Source organism: Tetrao urogallus, assembly GCF_951394365.1.
Source record: "Tetrao urogallus genome assembly, chromosome: 6".
NCBI lineage: Eukaryota > Metazoa > Chordata > Aves > Galliformes > Phasianidae > Tetrao > Tetrao urogallus.
Window position 1 is genome coordinate 8,490,648 of NC_136819.1, and position 24,631 is coordinate 8,515,278.

The 24,631-nt window shown below is 39.2% G+C and overlaps 1 protein-coding gene across 2 annotated transcripts in view; it reads left to right on the top strand.

The window, feature by feature from the left end:
• Positions 1 to 1,550: 1,550 nt before the first annotated feature.
• GALNT18 (polypeptide N-acetylgalactosaminyltransferase 18) overlaps positions 1,551 to 24,631 on the top strand; it is a gene marked incomplete at both ends in the record, with an annotated part of 210,079 nt that continues 186,998 nt past the window's right edge. Inside the window, one exon of one of the 2 annotated variants that reach the window (XM_079537234.1) lies at positions 1,551 to 1,806. In XM_079537234.1, coding sequence (XP_079393360.1) covers positions 1,572 to 1,806 — 235 coding nt within the window. The remainder of the gene's footprint in view (positions 1,807 to 24,631) is intronic. The other variant, XM_079537233.1, reaches the window with a different exon arrangement.

Here is a 24,631-nt window from a genome sequence, read left to right on the forward strand (position 1 = left end):
AGTTCTTTCTGTTCTGATGGAGTACCAACTGACGGAAAGGAAGAGGCCATTCTGCCTTTTGGCAGGACAGTTGTTTGCCTTCTCTCTTGAATTCTGGGTCTTACTGTTTGCTTAAAAAGGCAACCCCAAACCTAAGTCAAGTCATCCTACTTTTATTTCTGATGAGATATTGAAAGGTATATTTGGGATACTGTGGAGGGTGGAAGCTAATGTATGCTTCATAGCAGTGAGTCCTGCAAGCTGCTGTGCTTTATGCACACAAACAGGATAGCCTTAGTGTTATCAGAAAACAGTCTCCTTCTTGCTGCAGAAGTCCTTATTTAATAGGAACAGAAAATATTCAGCTACCATATACCTTCACTCCAACCAGCATGATTTCACGTTGAGAGGAATTTTTTTTCCCCCTCTCCTGACATACTTCAAAAAGTAGTAAATGTAAGACATGAGGTGGAGAAGCATGAATATACTGAGGTAAATTGGGACTTACTGGTACTGTCACCGATCCCGAAGCAAATTCTGGACAGGATGTGCTGTGATGGAGTGTATTCTTGTGGAAGTGGTGAGGCTCGCTGCTGTAGATGCAGGCAGGAGTGGGCTATGAATAATATAAGCCCCGCGTGGGGTGGGGGGAACAGACAGCAGGCGGATCAAAGGCAAAGCTGTTCTAACAAAACTTGGGCGGTCGCTGGCTGGCTGGAGCTATGGAACCAGTAGCTCGGATGAGCCAAAGGAATTCCTACAGTTTCGCCCCCTCGGGGCAAATGGATGACTGCGTGATCATATATCTTAATGATACCGGCTGCTCTCGCTAGGCAAGCACGCACCTAGCAGCAAAACGGGAGCTGCCCGCTGTTTCCCATCTAGTCTACCGACTCTTTGCAGGCGGCTCCCGAAATAGCGCGACAGCAGCCGTCCGCGCGTGTGTGTATGTGTGTGTGTATGTGTGTGTGTGTATGTGTGTGCGTGTGTATGGAGAGCAGGTGGGCCCCGCTGTAACCCCGCCCGCGCGGCTCCCCGGCGGCCATACAGCGATGGCAGCAGCCGCCGTGCCGGAGCGGGCTCCTTATTGGAGGAGGGGGCTGTCAATCCGCGGCCGAGCAAGCCCCGCTCTTCGGCGAGCCGCTTCCCTGGTCTGATTCTGGAGCTGCGGCCGGTCGCGATGGGAAGCGGCGTCGGAGGGAACAAAGTTTGCAACATTTGGGCACTCGGCTGCTCGCGGCCGTGATGCTCGCGGTGGGAATCGGTGCCTGAGGAAGCGGCGGCAGCCGGGCGGTCGGCACGCCCTGCTCTCTGCCGCCGATGCCGCTAGCGCAAAGTTATTTAGAGCTATTTTCGTGTGCTAAAATCCTGGATTCTAATTATCAGCCCTCCCCGCCCCCACCTCTCCTCCTAGGTAGGCGACAAATATTTTTCTTCTGTGGATCGCAGAACTTTTGGCGTGGAAATTTACTGACTTCTGAGAGGTCACCGTTTCGGGGAAAGGGGGAAAGGATTTGTTTTCATCGCAGTTGATTTTATTTTATTTTATTTTGGATCGCAGGATTTTTGGAGCTATATGGAGCGATCTCAGGATGGTGTGCACCAGGAAAACCAAAACTTTAGTGTCCACTTGCGTGATTTTGAGTGGAATGACTAACATCGTCTGCCTGCTGTACGTGGGCTGGGTCACCAACTACATCGCCAGCGTTTATGTGAAAGTGCAAGAGCCGATCTCAGAAAAAAAGTTAGAGGAAAGCAAAGAGGACACTTTACGGATTATAGAAAGGCTGGACCATTTGGAAAATGTCATCAAGCAGCACATACAAGGTACCACCTTACTCCTAATCCCCGCGTTGCTTTCCCCCTCGCCCCACCCCGTTGTTTTCAGTGTGCGGTCTCCCATCCCCTCCCGCCGCTTTCGGGCAGCGTCTGTGTGTGCGAGGCGAGGCGGTCGTGCGGCGAGCGGAGGGGAACCGCTCCTCTGGCCGGAAGCGGCCGGGGCTCCGCGGAGGCTGCTGTGTGTGTGCCGGTGCCCGGCGCAGGGGTACGGCCCGCACTGCCGCTCCGCCCGGGGCTGCCAGCGGGAAGGCGCCTTCACCCCGTTGGGAGTGGGCGCGAGGTGCAGGGGGAGCATCTTCTCATCTTGCTGTCATCGCTCTGCAGTTGTGATTTTTCTTTTCCAAAAGGCGAATGCAGTTCTTATTCTCCTCCCGTGTGAGCGTGTGCGTGTGTCCGGCTGCGCTCCGGGTTTTCCACTAGTGCTGCTGTAGCTCCTGGGGCCGCTCGGGGTTTTAACTGGGACAGTCTCTCGCTTGTGGAATGCCTTTTTAGTTTGATCTCCTTTCAAAGCGAGCTTTGGGAGACGAGTTGAGGTAGGCAAGTGGTGGGGGAGATGATGCTGATAATTTCCTGAGAGCTCTGGGGCTTTTACATGACTTTGCTGGGCGATGTTTAGATATTGTATCATTGGCTTGGTGTTGTACAGTCGCCCTGTCTGCTGAGTGTGTTGGAAAGTAAGAAAGGTGGAGGGTGAATGTGAGCTCCAGAGGGACCATCTTTTCATATTTCTGCAGAACCTCTCCTGAAGGTTCAAATCACTCCTAAATCTGCAAAGGCAGAAGCAAACCACACGGTAAAGGATACCTGACACCAGTGCACAAAAGTTCACCTGCCTCCGGGCTGCTTTGGCCAACTGGTTTTCTGGCAGCCTTGAGAAGGGTGGAGCGGGCAGGCTGGCTGTTCCCTTGTGAACAGGGCTTCTGCTTAGTGCTGCAAATTGTATTAATGCACTTCTTAAAATATGATGCATTACGGTTCACGTTGCCTGTGCCTTCATTTCTCAGATAGTCCTACAATTTTGGGTAAATTACTAAAAAAAAGAAACAACAGCAGAAGAACACTAAAAAACAATAACATTCACGGTGTTGTGTGTGTGTGGGATGGGGGTGGAAGGGGGAGTAGGATGAGTTATAGCAGTACCTGCAAGTTTAATTTTTTCTCATGCTCTCAAGTTTTTTTTCTTGAACCCTGAAGTTGATTTTAAAAAGGAAAAAAAAAAATAAAATAATTTGTGTGTGTGCCAGTGGAGTGCACTGTGGAAGCATGTATGAAAGCAGCAGTTTTTCCATGGTTATAATAGAGAAAATTCATGGCTTTCCGTATAGAGTTAGAGCATAATTCTGTTTTGTTGTTGTGAAGCTCTGATAGCTTTATTTCAAGGAAAATCACAGTCTCCGTATCAGCATGTCACTTGGAATAGTTATTCTTCTCAGAGTCTTGGAGAAAGGGATACTTAAATCAGGAGAGGGTGTAGCATTGAAATAGAGCATAAACACGATTACTGACTTTCTCTGACTATGTAAAAAACAAACCAGGAAATATTTCCCTTAAACATTTGCATGAATGTTGAAGAGAATCTTCTAAAAATATGTAAGTGAACAGCTTGCTAATAAGTATGAGAGAATAGTTGGGGGCAAGAGCGGAAGGGGGTGGAATTTACCAAGTTATCCTACCGTATTGAAAACGCTTCTAAAACTGAATAAATATATCTGTCTGTTATCCCTTGGCTGAGTTCCTGTGCTTGTACTTTTGCGAATCATAGACTGAGGTTCACAATAAATTTATCTGCCAGAGATAGCAGAATAAGATGTTAACTTAATTGGGTTTTGCTTCAGTGTTATGAGATGCTCTGACTTCTGGGTCACGTTGCAAAATTCACTGAAGTCATTGGAAGGAGTACTTCAAGCACATCAGCTTGACAGTCACGTTTAAGAAATTACAAGTTTGGGACTCGTTGTCATAAGTTGTGTAAATCAGCTGTTATGATGGTTGTGAATTAGATAATGAGAATTAGCTGTAGTTTGCTGCAAAGGTTTTGCTTGTACCACTTTTTTTTTTTTAATGTTGGAAGAAGGTGTCAATAGCTCAGATGTTCTGCAGTGCTGAACAGGCACAGAATTTGCAAGGGTAATAGAATCACATTCTTTGGGATATCCTGCAAATACAAGCAAGCTCTAACTGCAGCATTTTACACGAGGTTACTTTAATATTAATTTTTAATTTGTTTTCTGATTGAATTGTTTAATTAGATGGCATCTGAGAATTCTTGTAGCATATACATTACAATCTTAGGATATTGTATCATCTGTCCCAAAAATGACAAGGAATAAGAGGTGGCTGCATATAAAACAATTTTTAAAGTAAATAGTTCTTAAGACATAAAAATAAATATATTTTAAGACATTTTCATGGTGAGAAAATACCATGACTAATATGTATGCCTCATTTTCAGAAGGGACAGAATGGAGAAGGAACTGCTGGTACTGGTATTGGCCAAGAATGGGAAATTAGGTGTAGCTGCCATATTGCATGTCTTATAGCTCTGTGTATCCCCACTTCTGCACATGTTTAAGGGCAATCATTTTTCTGTGGATGTTTTCTGGGTGCTATTAATGAAGTAAGTGCATGTGCTGCTAACTGTTTTCTCTGCCTTTATGGTACTTTCTTTCCTCCTTATGTATTAATTTCTGTTGTGTAGTCTATGAGCATGCTGTGCAGGAGTCATGCATTTGTGTACTGACTTCCATGCTAAGCTCTGTGGGGCAGGATTGGTGGCAACTGCAGTCTAGATAGGCAATATAGACCGCAGAAAGAAGTACTTTGTGGAGTGGAAGCATGATGCTGGGACTGGTGTTTAAGCCTGGGAATCTTGAATTCTTTGCTTGGTCTAGTCCAGTTTACAAGATAATTTTGATCAAATCGCTTTACCATCTTCACCATTTTACAGTGATGATGTCTTGCATATTTTTCTACAGCAGTGTGTTGTACTGACTGTGTTGTTAATTCTGTCTGAATGTTACTCAATCAGTACTTAAAATGTTTTTTCCTTGTAGCTGTAGTAGGGGATGTACGCTTTATTCTAGCAAGCAACCCGTTGAGGGAGGCTTTGTTTCCAGTGCCTTTTGAGTTTGCAAACAAGGTATTGTTTTTTGAGATGAGTTGAGTGTGTGTGTGCAGAGGAAGATGAGGAAGAGGTCAGGTGGGTAGGTTTGTGCACAATGCCATGTTCACAAGGAACGTTCTGGTTCAGAAAAATTCAGAAAACTCTAAATACCTCTTATTCAATGTAAGAGTGCTTCAGACGGATCAAAACACATAATTCATCTTAATAATGCCTCACGTATTGGCTCTGTCAACAAAAAACTTCCCTAAGTTGTGTGAGCATTTGGAAGATTGTGTGAACAGGAGGGACGCTCTTGATCAGATGCTTATATTTTAACAAGGACAAGAGGAGCAGCACTAACAATAAGGTAGTAATAAATGTTTTCTGCACCCTAGCTTTAGGCTGTCACAGATGATGAGTTGAACATTTTTCTTGGAAAGCTGTGCTATGGTTAAGCAGATACCTCATGCCTGCTCTCTTGTTCATCTTATGCAGTGCCATTTTATGTTTTTCAGCTTTCTAGTTTTAATCAGATGTTTACATTTCAGCATTATTTTTAAAAATTTGGACTATGAAATCAACTTTTTCACCACTTGAGGAATCTAAAGAAAATCATGAATTACATGCAATTAATAGTAGATCTAAGTTAAAGTTGCATTGCAAATACGTGGTTTATCTCTGGACCAGTTGAATTCATAGTTAAGACCAACAGATGGGTAGTAAGGCATCTGTTTTTTACTAGGAACTTCATTCCTCATCTTTGCCTTGTGCAGCATCTGTTGTCATAAATAAATGGCATGTCAACAACTGTACGCACTAACTTGGGAAATTTCATAACAGAGGAGATACAGGTTATTTCTCAGCCTGCTGCTTGGAGTGGTTTGCTCGGTGAATTTATTTCAGCTATTGTTAGTTGTCCTAATCACTCTCTTATGGTCCGTTGGGAAGGCAGAGATCTCCAGGGTGTGACTCATTCCTCATTCCCTGTCTCTTGGACAAGTATTAGAATGGAAGGAGTTGTTTCAGAAATGAAACATTGAATTTGGGAACTAAACCAACCCAGACTTTTAATTTCAGCTATCTAAAGGTTTGGGTAAGTTAATATCATATTCAGTGTCTGCTTTTTATTTGTTTATTGGTCTTAAACATCTGCTTTGTATGGCTCTCCTTTGCAGCCTGGTTAGCTATGTTGATTCATTGAAGTCAGGCTTGTTTCGATTTGCTGGATTGCACCCTATCTCTTATTTTCATGGTAGTTTCCTTTTGGTAATTGTTAATTGTAAAATTCCCCCAGCTTATTTCTCTCAAACACAAAAACATCTAGGTATTTTTGTCATTCAGTGTGGTATATTTACTCTGAGAAAGAAATCAGCAGTAGACTGTAAGTAGCTCTGGGAACGTGGCTCTTGCTCCAATATGGAGGACCCTATGTTTACCATATATATACCAGCAAAGAGACCTACTGTCCCAGTGTAACTAATTGCAGAAGAAGGAACTACTTGGATATGTAAGACATGCAGGATTAATCTCATTAATTTTTCTCCTTAGGCCATGACTTTCCAAGTCATTCTAGATTGTTGCATGCCAGTGCAGATTAATTTGAATTTAGCTTCAATGACTTTTCATTATTAGGGATGGATGCACTAAATAAGACGTTAACGTAGTGTTTTCAGGTAGAAGAGTCTGACTCACTTGAAGCACTGTTCGAGATTCAAATAGTTCAGGGACAATATACTCAAGAGTTAATGACATTGATTGTACTGACTGCAACTTGATAATTTAGTATTACTATTATACCCTTTCTTTTTTTTTTAATTGTGCTTTTTGAGCCAGGAAAAAAAAAAAAAATTCATACGGCTATCAAGTCAGAATGTGCTGTAGCTTTGTAGGTGGAGAGGGAAAACAAAATCTTCACAAAAAGCTAATGTATATTATATTATATCAGGAACAGAGATGGGAAACTCTGTGCTCTCCGTAAGTTCTCCTATTGCTAAGCTGGACGGATTTGCCTTTTCAGTCTGAAACTGTTTATTTTTGTAGATGTTTGTTATCTCTGCATAATGGCACAGCTTTAGTGATGATTGGGTTGTACCATGGTCTTTGAGCAGATGATTTATGGGCTGTGCAGAGACGGTGATAGCAATTCTGCTCGAGGCTCTGGACTCAGCTCAGTGTTTCATTTATTTTGGGTAGGTATCACTCACGGAAACGTTGCTCCAGTTGACACAAAAAGCCTGCAGCGGTGCTGAGGTGGAGACTTACCTGTTTTGTGTTTCTGTTAGAATGTTACTCTCTTTTTAGTGCTAATGAATGATTTTGTCTATGTGACCAAAATATAGATGAACATGTATAAAAAGAAATGTAAAGCAAGACCTATGTGAAAATGAGCTTGGCCCTAGTATCACACTCTGTCAGGGCACTACTTGGTTTAAGATGATAACCATTCTGTAATAACTGTAATAACTATTCTACCACTTGGGCATACTGTGACCTGGGGTTACTTCTGATGTGCTGATTCGCTGTTGTTGCTTACAAAGACACGCAAAGAGAGTGGATGGAGGTGACTTCCATCAAGGCCGAACACTCAAAAGAGCCTTTGCTTTAAGGAGCCTGGAGTTGAGGCAGCTGTATGATGAGATACAAGTGTTCTTGTTCACTAGCTCAGGAAAAGACTGCTACATCTATACAATAGGTATTCATTGTTTCTACAGTCAAGAGGATGAAGTTGTTGCCTCCCTATCTAATATTACTTCTGTCATTGGCAAGGACACAGTTTAATTCTTGTTTGAGGAAAGCTCTTATTGTTGACTTTATACTGTAAAAACATACTTGCAGTCCATCTGAATTGTCTGAAGTGGGGTACATAAAGAAAATACTAGGGTTTTAAAAAGTGAATACTCTTTCAGATATTGAGACAGCTGTGGCAGTGGTGAAAATGGCTGGGCTGCTTCCCCAAGGGTACCAGAAAATCTTCAGTTGCCATTAGAAGGACCCAAGAATTTGTTATTCAACTGTTAACTGTGTGGAGCGTGACAGGATGTAGCAGCGTATGAATCATCTCTAGGTGGTTAACAGTGATAAGATTATGTTGTTAGATGTGCTTGGCTCAGACTGGACCTCGTGCAGAGTGCTGTGATGTTTTCAGATTGCTCTCTGGTTTGGAGCAGATACTGTGTGACTACTGAGAATAGGTGAAGTAATTTACTGATCTGTAACTGACAAACCCACTTCTAAATGAAATGAAATTTCGTTCTAATGCAGAAGTGAAAAATCAGTTTTTATCTTGTAATGCCTTCACTGCAACAAATTCTTTTGCTTGATAGACTGTTTTTCCTATCATTTCCCTTATTGGTTTGAATTTAAAATAGTTTTCTGATCTTTCTTGTTTTTTTCCACAAAACTATGTAGAGACCAGTACTACTTCCATCATCTTTTGAGGAATCTTTCTGTGCTGCCCTTGGTATTCCACTGCTATCTCCATGGTCCCTCTTTAGCAAATTTTGGGCTTCTTTCCTAAGGTCTTAAGAAATAGCTCATTAGCAGGCTGTGTGCTTGGATGGTTTGGACAAACACAGAAACTGGCAGTTATCTGAAACTTAGTGCTTTGTCTTTATGCTGCTACTGCTACATCTATTCTTTGTACAGTTATACAATTATACAGTTCTACTGGGCAGATGTGTTCTCTGTGCAATAGCATTTTTTTTTCTGTTTTCTTCATTAGTTTTCTCTGCTTGACTGATGTTTTCTAACAAATGCTATTTATGGCATGATATCCTGAGTTTCTTGAGGCAAATATTTAGGAGCCAAACACACATCTGTAATTATTATAGCTCTTCAGTGCCTCCTCTATTTGGCTTTTAAAATAAACAAATGAGAATATTCTCTTTGCTTTTTTTTGAAATATGGAGATGGAGGGCCCAAGTTGCTGCCTTGAAATTCTCAGCCTTTATAATGCCAGACTTCGTCTTTTCAAGTCTGTAATGAATTCTTACTATTTCGTCTACTGAAATTATGTGAAACTTAATATATTATTTCTATTACAATAGCACTGTGGCAGATGGTCGATATCTCAGCTGTCTTGCAGTCAGCACTGTGTACAAAGGTGTAGTGGAACGGGTGCCTTGAAGAGATTCTAGTCTCTGTGGATGAAAGTCAGCAGGAGCTAAGGCAGAGAAGATGAATATAGAGAACTAATATGGCAGATTGATTCAGATAATTGGTGACAGGTTTGAATCATTGCCTGAGTTGCTTTAATGACTCAAACAAAAGGACTTCTCTTATCCCACTTGTAGTAGCTCAGAGAGAGCATATGAATCCCACTCCCAACTGTGGCACTGTTGGGCAGTAGCCATGTCTGCTCTCCTGCTGTAGGTCTGGGCCTGACTGATATTAATTTGTGTTTGATGTGAGCTCTGAAGTATGAGGCAAATATCTTTTCCAACATGTATGTTATAATAAGCATACCTAAAATAGCACATAATTGTATAATCCTCTGCTTGGTTCATTTGGAAATCTGTGTTCTCGGTGACTTTGTTAGTAATGTGGGACAGAGTATGAAAATCCTATTATAGCTTTTTTTTCACTTGTCTAAATTTCCTCCCATGTTTTAAATGTGAATGTTTGGATTTTTCCTTTATTGGAGCTGTCACAGGTGATCTCTGAGAAAAGAGGATTTTTATAAGCAGCTTTCTGAACAGTGTAAGAAAAAGTGAGAGTATTTCTTTTTTTTTTTCTTTTTTTTTTTTCTTTTTTCATCATAGTTAATACGGATAATATTCATAGACAGAAGGCAATTGTGGACTTGACTTCAGGAAGATAATACAGATTTTTAGGCCGGAAAAAGAACTGTGTCTGTTACCTGGATCTACCTAGAGATCTGTTTCATGAATCATCCAAGTAATGCAGTGAATTACTGGTCCCCACTTTCATGGTGGATTCACATTCCTTTGAAGCTTTTCTTTCTGCATCAAGTCATGACTTGCCAAAGGCTTTGCAAGGTGGTTTGGCACGCTGCAGGTAAAAAGGCTGTCAGATAAACTTCTCCAGCAGAGCACTCAGTGAGTTTATACCTATCCATTATAGAATTATAATGGCAGTAGCTATGGATAGAGAAAACACCTTTCAGGATTTCTGTGTGTGCAGGATAAATAGGACTTGCAAAAGGGCGCACAGCATAGTTCTGAAGATGGTGTTGTTCTATCTGTTTTTCTCGGAGGTATTTTTAATTTAACCATCTGTCTATTGCATGAACATGCCACGTGTGTGATTGCAATAACAGCATTTCCCCCTTCAACTTGTGCTGACAGGAATGCTTTAAGGAGTTCATGAAGGGTGGGGAGAGTAGAGAGTAGTATGCTGTCATTTCTGTGGTATTTCTTATTAGATGTATTTACTTCATGTGTAACATTTTGATGGATGGGAGGGGTTGAGCAGGAGAAAAGTACAGAAGCTGAAGGCTACTTAAGAGTATGTGATGGTTCTGTACCTTCTTACTTAATATGAAACTACTGTTAAATAGAAACTCAATAGCTTCCACTAATGTTATTGAATCTGCTGAAACAAGACATTGAGTTTCTATGGAGTTGAAGGAACAATGTGGCACTTCTGATTTTGTTCTAAAAGCCTTTGACTTTCTTTTTGCCTTCAAAACCAGTGATTCACAAATACAAGTCTTAAATTCATTTGGTCCAATTTATGTAGATACTTTAAAACAGACTATTTAATCTGAAGTATGTGTAGTGTCTTCGAGTAAGAAATATTCAGACTGTATGTGGTCAGAATTTCATAAGCAAGACACTGCTTTTGGCATGAAAATTGTATCATTATTGATTTTTCCAGCTTACTATCAGGTATTGTTTTGATATTCTTGTCTTTCAAGAGGCAGCAGTTAGCACCCTGACTTTACAACATGATGTCAGCCATAAAGTATTACGACATCATTAAACTGGGATGTAACAGATTTTAAGCTTGCATTTAGCTAATATTTTATTGTGGTTGTAAAGCTGTGTAAGTTCAAATTAAATTTCAAATTCTTAAGCTTGAAAAACAACCCACTCCACCTCCTCTTACCCCCCAAAATTAAAAAATAAAACAAATTCCAAATACATGTATGAAGCTGTTTATAATGCCAGAAAGACTAAATGAACATACGCACTTAAAGAAGCAAGACTAGAAAAAATAGTGGCAAAATGACCAAAGACTTGAATTTGGATAGATCATTCTTGGTTGTAACTTTAATTTCTGTAAGTGCAAACTTTTGAACAGGAATGCTTTTAGGAGACATGGGTTTTCATCTTGGTAATACTGTGTTATATTTCATGTGAATACAGATCTATCAACACAGACTCATAGAATCGTTTGCTTTGGAAGGGACCTTAAAGATCATCTAGTTCGAACCCCCTCCTGTAGGCAGGGACACCTCCTATTAAACCAGGTTGCTCACAGCCCCATCCAATCTGGCCTTGAACAACTCCAGGGAGGGGGCATCCACAGCCTCTCTGGGCAATCTGTTCCAGTGCATCACCACCCTCACAGTAAAGAATTTCTCCATAACGTAAATGAATACAAGTTATTTCTGGCAAGTTAAACAGTTAAAAAACACCTTCATAATTCTATCTTTGCATTTGAGTGAAAAGAATGCATGTAAGAAAATACGGAGATATATACACGAATGTTTGACATATATGCTATTGCTATGTCTGTCTATAAATGTGTGGATGGTGGAGGAGGCTACACTGAGGGTCTGGGTGCCCTTTGTTAAAGGTGGGAAGGATCTTCACCACTGTCTGTTTTGAGCTGACATGAAGGAGTCTGTAAGTGGTAATAGAGCCACTGAAGCAAGAACTTAATTAGAGAAAGTGGGAGCATGTTTGCACAGTACTTCAGTGGCAGTGTGAACAGACTTCTGTAGCCTGGGAAAGCAAAGGATAGAGATATTGCCTGAAGTGTGTTAGAGTCAGGTTTTCCGTTGTTACTCTTCCCTACAGTAACTGCTTAATTAGCTGATGGATAGAGCCAAGCCTCCGTGTTGCACTGCTTATTAGCAGAGGCCTGTTGCAGGATGATTGACTGCTGCAGGGTTGTAGAGTGAACTGAGAGCCACATTTATTGATTTCTTATTTCAAGAAGTAAGCAAAGGTAGAGCTTCTTAGATTGCAAGTCTAGTTCTTCAGAGTAAATTTTGAATCATTCAGCCTTGGATTATCTTCTCATAATTAAGAAATAATCCTTGGAGATGCTGTAAATTTATGAAAGAGGAAAAATCCTTGTTGTGAGGAAGCTGGGAGAGTTGAAAACACAGAAAAGGAAGTGTAATATAGTTGTAAGGTTTGAAACAATTCTTTGGCTGCTTACAGTAAGAATATGTCAACGTGGTTTTGTCTGCTTGACAATATGCAGGAAATGCCTTTGATTTTTGTAAAATTGCATGTAATTTCTCAACTTTTTTTGATTCTATTGATTAAAGCTTTTCTGCCCTCATAGAGCCATTAAGCGATGAACTGTCTACTAAAAAGAGACTGGCAGTGTACCCAAGAATTAATAAAAATCAAAGTTTAGTCTAATATATTTCAAAGAATGTTCTTACCTGTGTTTTGAAATGAAGAGGAAAACGAACGTTTCTGACACAGTGTTGTAAAAGTTGGCTATTCCTGGACAAAACCATTATTGTCTTTGTAAGGTAGGGAAGGAGGCACTCACACTCAGCAAAGAAAGCACACAGGGTCTGGACTACACAGTATAAAAGTTTCTTTACAAACTCTGTTGCATGTGGTTGTGTGTTTTTCACTTGTATGGGTAGTACAGGGATTGATGCCTAATCAGGCATTTAGCCCCGATTGCTGCTTTGCAATCAGTGGTGAAACACTGATCACAGTCACCAACTCTGTGGACTGAAGTGTAGTTAGAGTAGGCCTCATTCCCACCCCTCCTCCTCCCCTGCTCAAATTCTAATAACATAGTAGGTGGTAAATACAAAACTGGCACAATCCTTGATCTGTAATGAATAAAATAATTCTCATCATTACCAATGATTTTTTTAAAAATCATACTTTATTATCTTCCTTAGCAATGAGTGGCTACGCTGAAGCTTTCATATGAAGTCTTCAATGAGAGAGAAAATTCAAATCTGGTAGGGACTGTTGTGTCTTAAGATTTTTACCTCATGTTTAAAACCAGCTATTGAGGAAGACAAAACGTTTTTATTTTATTTTCACACAACAGAAGCTTCCTGGACTGAGTTATCAGTTATTATGAAAGTACATGAAATTCTTGCTCTAAGTTCTTTCTACTGAGCTAATGTAAATTATTGTCATTGCTATGCCAAAGTAATTCATACTTTTGAGATGTTGGGAAGCTTCAAAGTTAGAGGGATGATTTGTGCAGAACTGACTTTTGTTCATTTTTAAATAGTAATTTCCTCCGTCTATTTAATCCAGAGCCTCAGAATTCTGCCCTGGCTATCCAGAGATCAGGTTGGTATCAGAAAGGTTGTATTGTACTTGCTTGTGCCTATGATGATACAAAAAGAGCAGCTCCAAGTGTACAGCTGGGCAACTGGGGCTGAAGCATAAATAAGAAGATGAGAAGGGAGAATTAAAGTATCATCAAGTATAAAAGGTAATATAATTATTATATGGGTTATATAAAATAGTGTGTCAATTACAGGCAGTGACAAATACTTGGCAGTGTGCTCTCTGCCTTGTGCCTATTTTTAAAACGTACACTTGGATATCTAGCTAGCAATGCTGTTCTTGCATGTGTCAATATATGGCTGCATAACTGTCTGGCTGTTTTTGACAATGAACATAGCACAAACAATATAAAACTTTTAACCACAACGACAAATCGTGACGGTGCGAAGCCCATCAGGAAAAAAAAGTGATGAGATGATAAGGTAGGATGTAGCAGCATAACTTTGCTATATTAAGTTAAAAGAAAGAATACATTTTTGCTTTAAAAAAAATCATTTTTAATGTATCTCTTTTACTCTCTATTTAATGTTCCTGCACCAGATTTATTAAGGATGACTAGTAATTTGCCTTTCTGCTGTTTGATGAGAACAGATGTTATTTTCTCCTAACTCCCACGCACCTGGAACTGGCAAAATTCCCTAGGCTCATTCAATTATCATTCAACAAGCAGGGCTTATTCAAGCAATTTACCTACAAGGGCCAATTCAATGCAAGGTGGAAAAAAAAAATACTCTTTCCACTGAGTTTAAAGTAAACTCTGGAAAAATCCACCTCACTTCACTAAAATAAGTATTATTTCTTTACATATTTAAGGTCTTTTCCAACCTGAGTGAATCTATGATTAAAAAAAAGTAAGAGAGGCAATATTAATATGTAAAGTATGTATTACTTTATACATTTTCAAGACCAAGTTTTCAACATAATAAACTACAAGTTTTTGTTGTTTCTTAAGAAGGAAAATAAACCAAAGCTCCCTCTTGCAGGGCATTTATGTTCACTCAACTGTGCACCTGTATAAATACAGTGATTTGTTTGTTTGTTTGTTTTGAAGACTTTTTTCAAAATGACTGCCCTACTCTAAACCTTGTGGACCTATATGTAGCAAGTTAAGAGTTTTCAGTTTTTGGATGTGAGGAACCTGTATATAGAAGGGTTAAGAAAGGATAAGTTCAGTCATTGGGTGTTTCATCCAAATGCATTGGAGTTTCTATACTGCCTGTCTCTTTGAAGGGAAGATTAAACAAGGAGATCCTTATGGTTTCACTCGGCAGGTAGCTCAGCACTACATGGTCATTCATTTGTTCCCCCCACGCCCAGTGAGATGAGGGAAAGAATCTGAAAACAGTGAAAAATAGAACTTGTGAGATGAGACAAAAACTGTTTTCTAAGACAGGAAAGGAAAAAAGGATATTAGTTATGATAATTACTGCAAACAAGTGATGCCCGGCTTGTCCCCATGCCCCACTTAGCAACAACTAAAAATATTGTTGTATTATTGGCATTGTTTTTCTTCTAATGTCAAGACACTGTGAAGAAAAAAATCAATTCTGTTCCAGCTGAAACCAGGACGGAGATTTTGAAAGACGTCTAAATGGCTGTCAGAAAGATGTGTTAAAACATATAATAAGCCAAATCTTGATGACAGCTCGTAACATCAAAAAGCTTAAGTGGGAATGAAGATTCAATTTCCCCCATCATCTTTGCCCGCTTTATTTACCAGAACTCAGAAGTAGTGGTTACACCTTGCATGTGATGGCAGACTTCTTCTGTGGTGTTGAAGAATCACGTCAAAGGAACCTGAACAATGATCTTTTTATAGTATTGACTTTTAATGGAACGTCTTTCTGTGAATCTTTTGTGCAAATTAATTTTAATTCTTCTACGTATTTCCTTTATTTCTAATGATTACTTTCAAATCAGAGAAATCCAAAATAGTGAAATCTCTGTTCTGTTCACAAAGATAAGCAGGCTGTATACATACGCAGGCTGTTTTTTGGTACCTTCTCTTCCAGACAAAATATCTGAACTCTCTGAAGTAATATAATGTAACAAAAATCTGCTCCTTCTTACTCTGTTACTCTTTGCCATGTAGAACTGGGTGCTGCTTAACCTGCAAGCTGCTGGTATTCTAAAATGGGAGAAAGGGAAAGGATAGATGTGGGTTCATTTGGAGCCACGCTTTATGTACCAGTGAGCGCAGTTGTCCATTTTCCCTGCACACCTTTAAGGATGATGAACTCATTTATGCATAAATGAACCAGTTGACTTTATTTTGATATTGTCAAATAAATTTGTCTGGGTTGTATGCATATAGTTCTCCCCACTTGTGCGAGTTGAATTTGGAGTTTGTTAATATTAATTGTTTTAATTACAATTCTAAACTCCCGTTTCTTTATTTGAAGACAAGGTTAGTTTCTCTATGCTTTTGCCGTAACACGCTTTCCAGAAGTGTGAAAGCAGTCTGTTTATCCAGCAATCTTTCTTTCTGCTTCTTGAAGAGTGCTATTGTTTGAGTACCTCACTCAGTCTTTAACCTCTTCATAGGCATCCTCTTCAACAAATATTTCAAGGTCTGACTGCAAGTTGTTTTCCCAGTTGTTTGGTGTTATACAACTTCATGAATTAATTTATGTTTTAAATTGGCTTTTGATTGTCTTTACATGTTTCAATACAGTCTTTTGCCTGACACAAAAAGGTGTAGTCAAATCAACAGACAGTGTAAGTAAAAAACCTTGCAAATTAGAGATGATGACAAAACTCACAGCTGTCAGAGAAGCAGGCTTTCAGTATAATATTTTTCAAAAGCCTGTAAATCTCATTTCCATAGGTCACTTAGATTCTATTCAATTTTTTTTCTTCAAGTCACTTTGAGGCCTCACTTTCTGAATTTCCTTTAGTGCATGTTATCTTTACACACGCATAGAAAAATTAATCTCTTAAATTGCTTAAGGCATACCTCGGAATTTTTCCATGTGCATTCCTGGTGTTAAAATTCAGATGAGAGAGACTGGGTGGTTATACCATTTTCAGTACTGTTCTTTCCTATCTAATTGAATCATAGAATCATTTAAGGTTGAAAAAACCACTACATTCACTACATTCACCTAGATCAACCATCAACCCACCACAATCATGGCTGCTAGATCATGTCACTTGGTGTGACATTGACTCTCTTCCTGAAAACTGCCGGGTACTGTGACTCTTCCACCTCCCTGGGCAGCCTGTTCCAACACCTCACCACTCTTTCTAAGAAGTTGTTGTGCTTCATATCCACTCTAAACCCCCCCTGATGCGACTTAAGACCATTACCTCTCGTCATATTGCTAGTTACCCAGGAAAAGAGGCCAATGCCCAACTCACTAGCCTCCTTTGAGGTAATTGTAGGAAGTGATAAGGTCTCCTCTGAGGCTCTTCCAGCTCCTCCAGACTGAACGATCCCAGTTCTCTCAGCTGCTCCTCAGAAGTCTTGTGTTCCATACTCTTCACCAGCTTCCTTGCCCTTCTTTGGCTCCAGGATCTCAATGTCTTTATTGTAGTGAGGGGCCCAAAACTAAACACAGTACTCAAGGTACGGCCTCATCAGTGCTGAGTACATAGGAGTGATCACCTTCCTGCTGACAACACTACTGCTGATACAAGCTAGGATGCCATTGGCCTTCTTGCCTACTTGGGTGCACAGCTGGCTCATGTTCATTCATCTCTTAGTTTTTCCTCTGTGCAGCTTAAGTACATATATATTTGCAGACGTGCATATAAGTATATTTGCATATAATTATACTTAAAGAAATTAAACAAAATTAAAAAATCATTCTTAGGTTGTTGACATTTCCTTGGACAACTGTGATTTCACAGAATACTAGATTTTAGAGCTCTTCTACTGTTTAGTAACACAATGACAGATTTGCTGTTTATAGAAGGGTATTTGGTTTTCTCTGGTCTTCTCATTCAGCATTTGAAGTGTCAATCTAAAAAGAGAGATGCAAGTTCCCTGTCACCTAAAGTAGGCTTTTCTTCTTTGAAGTTGCTGGCTATCAGTAGTCTAGCTGGCCTACAGTTGGCCAGACTGTTTACTTTCCTCCGTCTCAGCAGTTACCTGAACTGTGACTCACTAGTGGTTACATTTACCATGCTAGCTCAGTCTTGTGTTTCTCTAGAGCATTGTGCTAAATATTGTTGCTTTCTTGGACCAATCAAATGCCTGTGCCAGCAGCATGTTATAATTCTGTTATGTCATTTGGGCGTGTCTGTCCAGATTCACATTCACCACTTGTTTGTTTGCTGAGCATAGATATAACCTTTCTAATCTTTGGAAGTTGTAAATGTGCTATGTTGTTATGATGTGTTGCTACTCCTTCTATGAGAAATAATGGGCAAACTAATACAAAATTGAGGAGTTCATACAATAAAATTTGCTTACATATATAATTGCTTAAAATCATTAACAGTAAGATTGATATTAAAAGGAAAAATCAAGTATCTGCTTGGTTATATCATTATCTTTCATAGAATCATGGAATGGCGTAGGTTGGAGAGGACCTCAAAGACCATCTGATTCTCTGCCAGGGGCAGGAATACCAACCACTATACCGGGTCACCTGTGAAAAGTTGATCCCCTTCCTTCTGTCTTTTACTTCTGAATCTGATTAAGAAAACTGTGTTCCTTTCAGAAGTCTACCTTTCTGGTAACTTTGGAAACTAGTAGATAAGTTGATGAAAAGTTAAAAATCTTGGAAAAAAATTATATCCCTGTGGTTCTCTCCTTGTGCCAGTTGAAAAGTTGCATTTATTATTATTAGCAACTAGAATATGTATATGGAAAAGAACCCCTGCTCCTCACTCCCCATTACTTCCTAGACATTGTGAAGTCTTCAAAGGAGTTCGCTTAACCACAGAGGCAAGTTCACATGGAAACTGTCATTGATTCTTGGACTCATTTGGCTCATTGACACGTCCTAGTATCTTTTCTATGCTTCTTGAAAAGAACTGCTATGCAGAAAAGGGACTATTCATTCTCCTAGTGAGACTAAACTTCATAGTTAGTACTGCAGTGCATTTGCCTTTTAAGAACTAAACTGAATTCTGATTGCAGATGGCTGAAAAACTGGGACACAGCAAAATTAGCAGCAGTGGTAATAAAAGAGATGCGTTTTGCTATCTTCATATATTCATATATTGTGAATAATGTTTTTCTGAGCTGGGCATCCCTTTACCCCAGTTTCAGAATTTCCTGTGACAGTGAAGATCTACAGTAGTAATGGTCTCACTAGAATTTAGTAATCAGGCTAGAGCACTTTAATGTATACATATATAGCATATATTTACACAGTCTGGAAGGAGATGGGTTTTCTTAAACAGAAGATTGGAAAATGAAGAGAATCACTCTATGTAGAAAGTGTTGTGAAGTCGTTGTGAATATTTATAGTTGTGTAAAAATGTATATGCTTATTTAGCAGGTATGAAACCTCAGGAGACCTAGTTCAGAAATAGAATCTTTAGATCCCTGTTCAGTGGTCTGCAGAGTATTTTTAAAAACATTTGTATAGCTGTAGGAATGTCCAGGTGTATCACTTAAGAAGAAAGAACTACTTCTGTGTTATGTGTGGCTTGTAAACCCTCATGGTGTGGTCCTAGACATATACCACAGATAAAAATTTCAGTGTTTGTATTCTTAGAGATCATTTCTTTCACCGTCCAAGTTATGTTCATATTGTCTAGTTATGTATCGTTACCCTCTCAGAACACATGAGACTTTTTCAGATAAGGACATCGTTTTGTCTTCAGATCACTACTTCACCGCTTAAATTTGTCAGTTGATTTTTGCATAATCATTTGTGCTTCTACCGGAACCTGAACTTCAGAACAGATATTCAGGTAATGTTCTTACCTTCCTTTGCTCAGGGGGTGGTTAAGAACACAAATAATGCTTGCTCCCGGCCAAGATGCAGTTAAAAAAGTTTGATATGTTATTGCCTCACCCCTGTGTTTTCTAGTTATTCTCAGCTTAAGGCTGAGCATTATAGCACATACAGGTGTTTTCAGTGAAGTCTGCATCCTCTTTGCACAGTATTTTGAGATGTAAATATGGGCTCCTGGACAAGACTGGAGGAAGGTTATAAAACTTTCTGGATTTGCAGTATTTAGTTTGCAGAAAGCCATTCAAGGTTTCAGTCTGGAGATTCACAGAAGTTGGAACAGACTTATTATTGCTAATAGGGTGATCAGATCCAGGAAAATGAGCGTCTGGTGAAAGTCTGCCTCTCTGAATAGCAGGATTAATACTTATAATTAATGGTTTTCCCTCCATACTGGTGTTCTTCTGCCAATAGGTGGGGATGATTTTTCTTTCATTCTGGCACAGGTGACACATTTAGCTTGCTGAACTGATTAATATCCTCAAACAAAAGCTTCAGTGTTTACTGTTCTAGAATGAGGCTTGTCAAATCCAATCAATCATTATGTTTATGTAGCAAATTGTGTTTGAGATACATAACTGGTACATGTATTAATATTTTTATGAAACAAAACACAGAAACCTGACTATATTTGGAGACCCTTATAGTGAAGAGAGTTGCTGAAAAAATGTTTGCAGCAGGAGGATGTGTTGTTACATCTTTATTAAGTGATTATTTTTCCTTTCATAATATAATTATTTTCTTGTTTCTATTAGCACTTTTCTTTGGCAGATAATTTGTTTGTCTCCTCTTGTTCAGCGTCAAATTATAAGCTAAGTGTTCTGGTAAACTGCTAATTGACCTCATGATGGTTTTGTGTATAACCACTGAGGATGTTCATTGAGACTGACACTAGTGTTTTTTGCTGTTACTAGGTTGGATGAGGTTACTCTTTCTTGTTTGTTTGTTTGTTTGTTTGTTTGTTTTGCATTGGACAATTCTTAACCTTTTAAAATAACAAATAAGAATTTACAAGAAAGGCACTGTGTTTCTTTTTGAGAGCAGCTGTTCAGAAAAAGCAAGTTGCAAAACGTGGCATAGTAGGGGAAACTCTGATAAGCCATTAGTTTCTGGTGCTTTCAAATCTGCTACTTCACATTTCATTAGCAGAGGTTCAGCTAGGAAGCTGTAGAGATGTGAATTGTCTTGATGGTGACTGAAGATTCTAAAAAAAATCTATCATATGGTTGCTTTCTAAAGCATGTACTTTCTAGGATTTCCTGTACTTTAAATTTAGTGCTACAGCAAAAGTTTTAACTTGTTAGGAGGCCATAGAATCATTCAGGTTAGAAAAGACCTTAAAGATCATTAAGTCCAACCATGACCTAACCATACTACCCTAACTAACAACCCTGCACTAAATCATGTCCCTGAGCACCACATTCAAATGCTTTATAAACACATCCAGGGATTGTGACCCAATCACCTCCCTGGGGATCCTATTCCAGTACTTAACAACCCTTTCTGTAAGGAACTTTTTTTCTAATATCCAACCTAAACTTACCCTGGCACAACTTGAGGCCATTTCCCCTTGTCCTGTCACCAGTGAGAAGAGACCAGCCTCGCTCTCGCTGTGAGCATCTTTCAGATATTGAAAGAGAGCAATAAGGTCTCCCCTCAGCCTCCTTTTCCACAGACTGAACATCCCCAGTGCCTTCAGTCTCTCCTCATAGGGCACATTCTCCAAGCCCTTCACAAGCCTTGTTGCCCTTCTTTGGACCTGCTCCAGCTCCTCAGTGTCCTTTCTGTACAGAGATGCCCAAAACTGAACACAGTACTTAAGATGAGGCTTCACCAACTCCTCAAATGAAATCCAGAAATTCACAGTAAAATGAGCAGATCTTAAGAATTGTAATAGTATTATATGTGAGCAAGAATTCTTGTTCTTTAGAGCAAGTTGCTGCTTGTTGCAGTGGAACGCACTTTAATTCATGGGTTGCTAAGAATTCTCTAGATACTTTATAACTGCCAGCAATTGTTTTTCTTTTAAGATTTGTCATTCATTAAAATCTTCAAAAGTAGTTTACTGAAATACAATTGCTGTTAAATCCTTACTGGAGGAACAAAAGGGAGAATTACTGTAGACAGCTTGGAATATTTTATAAATGACTTTAGGCTTCCAGCACTCTAAGAAACCGCAGTTTGGAAAGACTGTTAGCATTAATCTGATACGATAATGACAGATTTGAGGAGTGTAAATAGAAATTCTTGTGTGTGAACACATAATCTCCAAAACCCATTGTATAATCAATGGATATATGGATGTTATAGTTAAGAAGTTAGGCTAAATAGGTTATCATGCTAAAAAGGAATGGATGGAAAGTTTACCCTTGTCTTGGACTCACTGAGAAGACTCCAAGAGGAGCAATCTCCAAAAGAGATCCTTCCCCACTGGTAGTCAGCTCTTAAATGGGGTCTAGGAGAGGTGCAGCCAGGCTCCACCCCTTCTGGCAGCACAGGAGAATTGCCTTCACTGTGCTCCCAGGACTGACTCAGTACTCACCTCCGGTGGTCAATTGGAGGTTCAGGCTGTGATTCAGCATTCCCATATACCCATCTTTGCCAATTTTATAAGAAGTGTCTGATCTTAATGATTATTTCTACAACTCACAAGTTTTGTTTAATTATAAATATCTCTTTGCAGACGTTTCTTAATGTAGGCTTAAAAGCAAGAACTTTTTCCTTCCTCATGCTGCTTCCAGCATCCTTGAAATGCTGGCCCATATTCCTTTATCTCATTAAGATGGTATTTATCTAGAACTGCAGTAAAACTTACAGAGAGGCTGGGTTACCATTTACTCTGTTAATATCTTAATGCCATTAAGCTTGTGTTAATGGCTTCTGTTCCTTGAATGTTTTCCTTCTAGTGGAATGACTCAGGCTGCTTGCTGACTCTTCAGCTGACTTTACTGTACACATTAAATTACAAACAACTTCCTGGATTTCAGCTTTTTCTTCTGCAGGTTTACACCAGAAATATTTCCAAATCATAGGTGTCTACACCAAACCTGCATGGAATTTTACGTCTTCAGGGAGTTTAACAAATGGGCTTCATTGAGAAGGGAGTTTGGAAATTTCTTATTCCATATAGTCATTTCTTCCTCAGCAGATAGAACCTCCCATAGTCACACTCCAGAATATAAGCATCTAGTTTCACACATTTGATTTTTCTGATCTGGAAAATGTATTCTGCATCACACACGACTCCCTACTAAAAGTAAAATGCACATATATATATATATACACACACCCTGTTGGAGATCCACTTAAAACAGCATTGCAGTAGAAAGGTAATGTGTCTTAGAATGAGGGTCTTCTGTATCAGTAACCTGAGAAATTAGATCAACAAGCAGTTCAAGCAGACTCTAGTTAATTACCCCTAAATTGAGTTCTGATGTTATAACAAAGAGTTAAACGGAATGGAGATGTGTGGAGGAAAAAAAATAATCCAATGATACATTCTATTTGCTATGCTTTTCCCTGCAACTGTGACAAAAAGCTGGGTGTTTATCTGTAGCCATAGTCTAGTTGAACTCTCCAAAGGTGAGGCAAAGCTTCACACATTTTATAAAAATGATCCTAAATATGAAAGCTTTCAAAGCATTCTTTTTTCTGATCTATTTCGTGAATGAAAATCCTCTATGCTACCTGTTCTTATGTCATCGCTGCTCAGATCTTACGCCAAACTATTGGAGGGTTTGGTGCTCTTTACCTTTGAACTGGCAGGGCTTTGCTGTATACTGATCTGCTTTCCACAAAGATTGGTCTCAGTAGAAAACATACTGTAAATGCAGAGGATATCTCTAGATGTCGTGTGCCATTTTCATTTAAGAAGTATGATATTGTTTCATGAATAGGGACTAAGTAATGTCTTCAACATGGACTTCCTTTTTTTTTTTTTTTTTTTTCCTTTTTTTCTTTTTTTCTTTTACTTATTAAATTTATCTATTTGTCCAGGTAACAGAGGGTAAACTTTCTGTGTTGTGACTTCCAGAATGCTGGGTTAGGGTCATCAATATCTTCTGGAGTGCCTTCTTTTAATTCTTCTCATTATGTTTTCTTTGAATTGCATATTACTTGACTCTTTCTGAGATTCTTCTTAATCCTGTAGCTCTACTGATTAGATCTGTATGGAAATAGTCAGCATGAGTGAGATTAATGTAATGTGCTCCACTATGCGTTTAATAGAAACGAATTTCACTTTGACCATGTTGTTTTTCCAGACCAGCCTGTAGACTGTTTCTTGAGTACTTTTTGGAAGGCTACAGATGGAATGTTGACTGTTGAGTTTTTATGACTACAGAAAAGGTTGGGTAATTTATTCTGTATATTTCAGATTATTGTTTTCCTGGTTACAGATGAGATAGAGTTAACTTCCTCCTTAGTGGCTGGTGCTGTGATTTGGGTTTAGGAGAAAAATAATCTTGATAACACACCAATGTTTTAGTTATTACTGAGCAGTGCTTATACAGAGCCAAGGACATTTCAGCTTCTCATACAGTCCAGCCAGTGAGAAGGCTGAGTGTGCACGAGGAGTTGTGATAGGTCTGGGCCAGCTCACTCAGGCTAACCAAAGAACTATTCCATATCATGCTGAACTGTAAAACCTGGGGGAAGTTGGCCAGAGGTGGCTGTTGCTGCTTGGGGAATTGGCAGGCAGTGAGCAATTGCATTGTGCATCAATTGTTTTGTATATTCTTTCATCACTGTTGTTATTTTTCCTTCCCTTTGTGACCTATTAAACTGTCTTTATCTCAGCTCACAGGTTTTACTTTTTTTTTCTGATTCTCTCCCCTATCTCTTTGAGACGGAGAGTGAAAGAATGACTGTGTAGTGCTGAGCTGCCTACTGGATTAAATGAGAACAATTATGAGTAAATGTATAATATTTTCTTTCTCAATCATGGAAAAATAAGAAAATTAATGTGTGTATAAAACATAGTTAAAATTTCTTTTGACAGTGGAATTGATGACCAGCTTACAATGTGTGCCAGCTAAGATGGAAAGGGCAAATGTTAGCTCTTCTGCTTGGAAAAATATGCTAATCCTTGTGTAAAAAAAGACCTAGGTAAATGTTCAGGTATGTTTTTATGAAACAGTCGTCTTCAGAGAAAATTCCAGTGCATTTTTCTACTTGTTTGTTTACTTGTGCAACTAAGAGGAAATGTATTTCTACAACAAAATGGAGAAAAATACTTACTAGGAGCTTGCTTTCTTTCTAGTACATTTACTGAATCAAGTCAGTAGTCTTACTATGCTATCTTTTGAAATTTTGCTGGAGATTGAGTC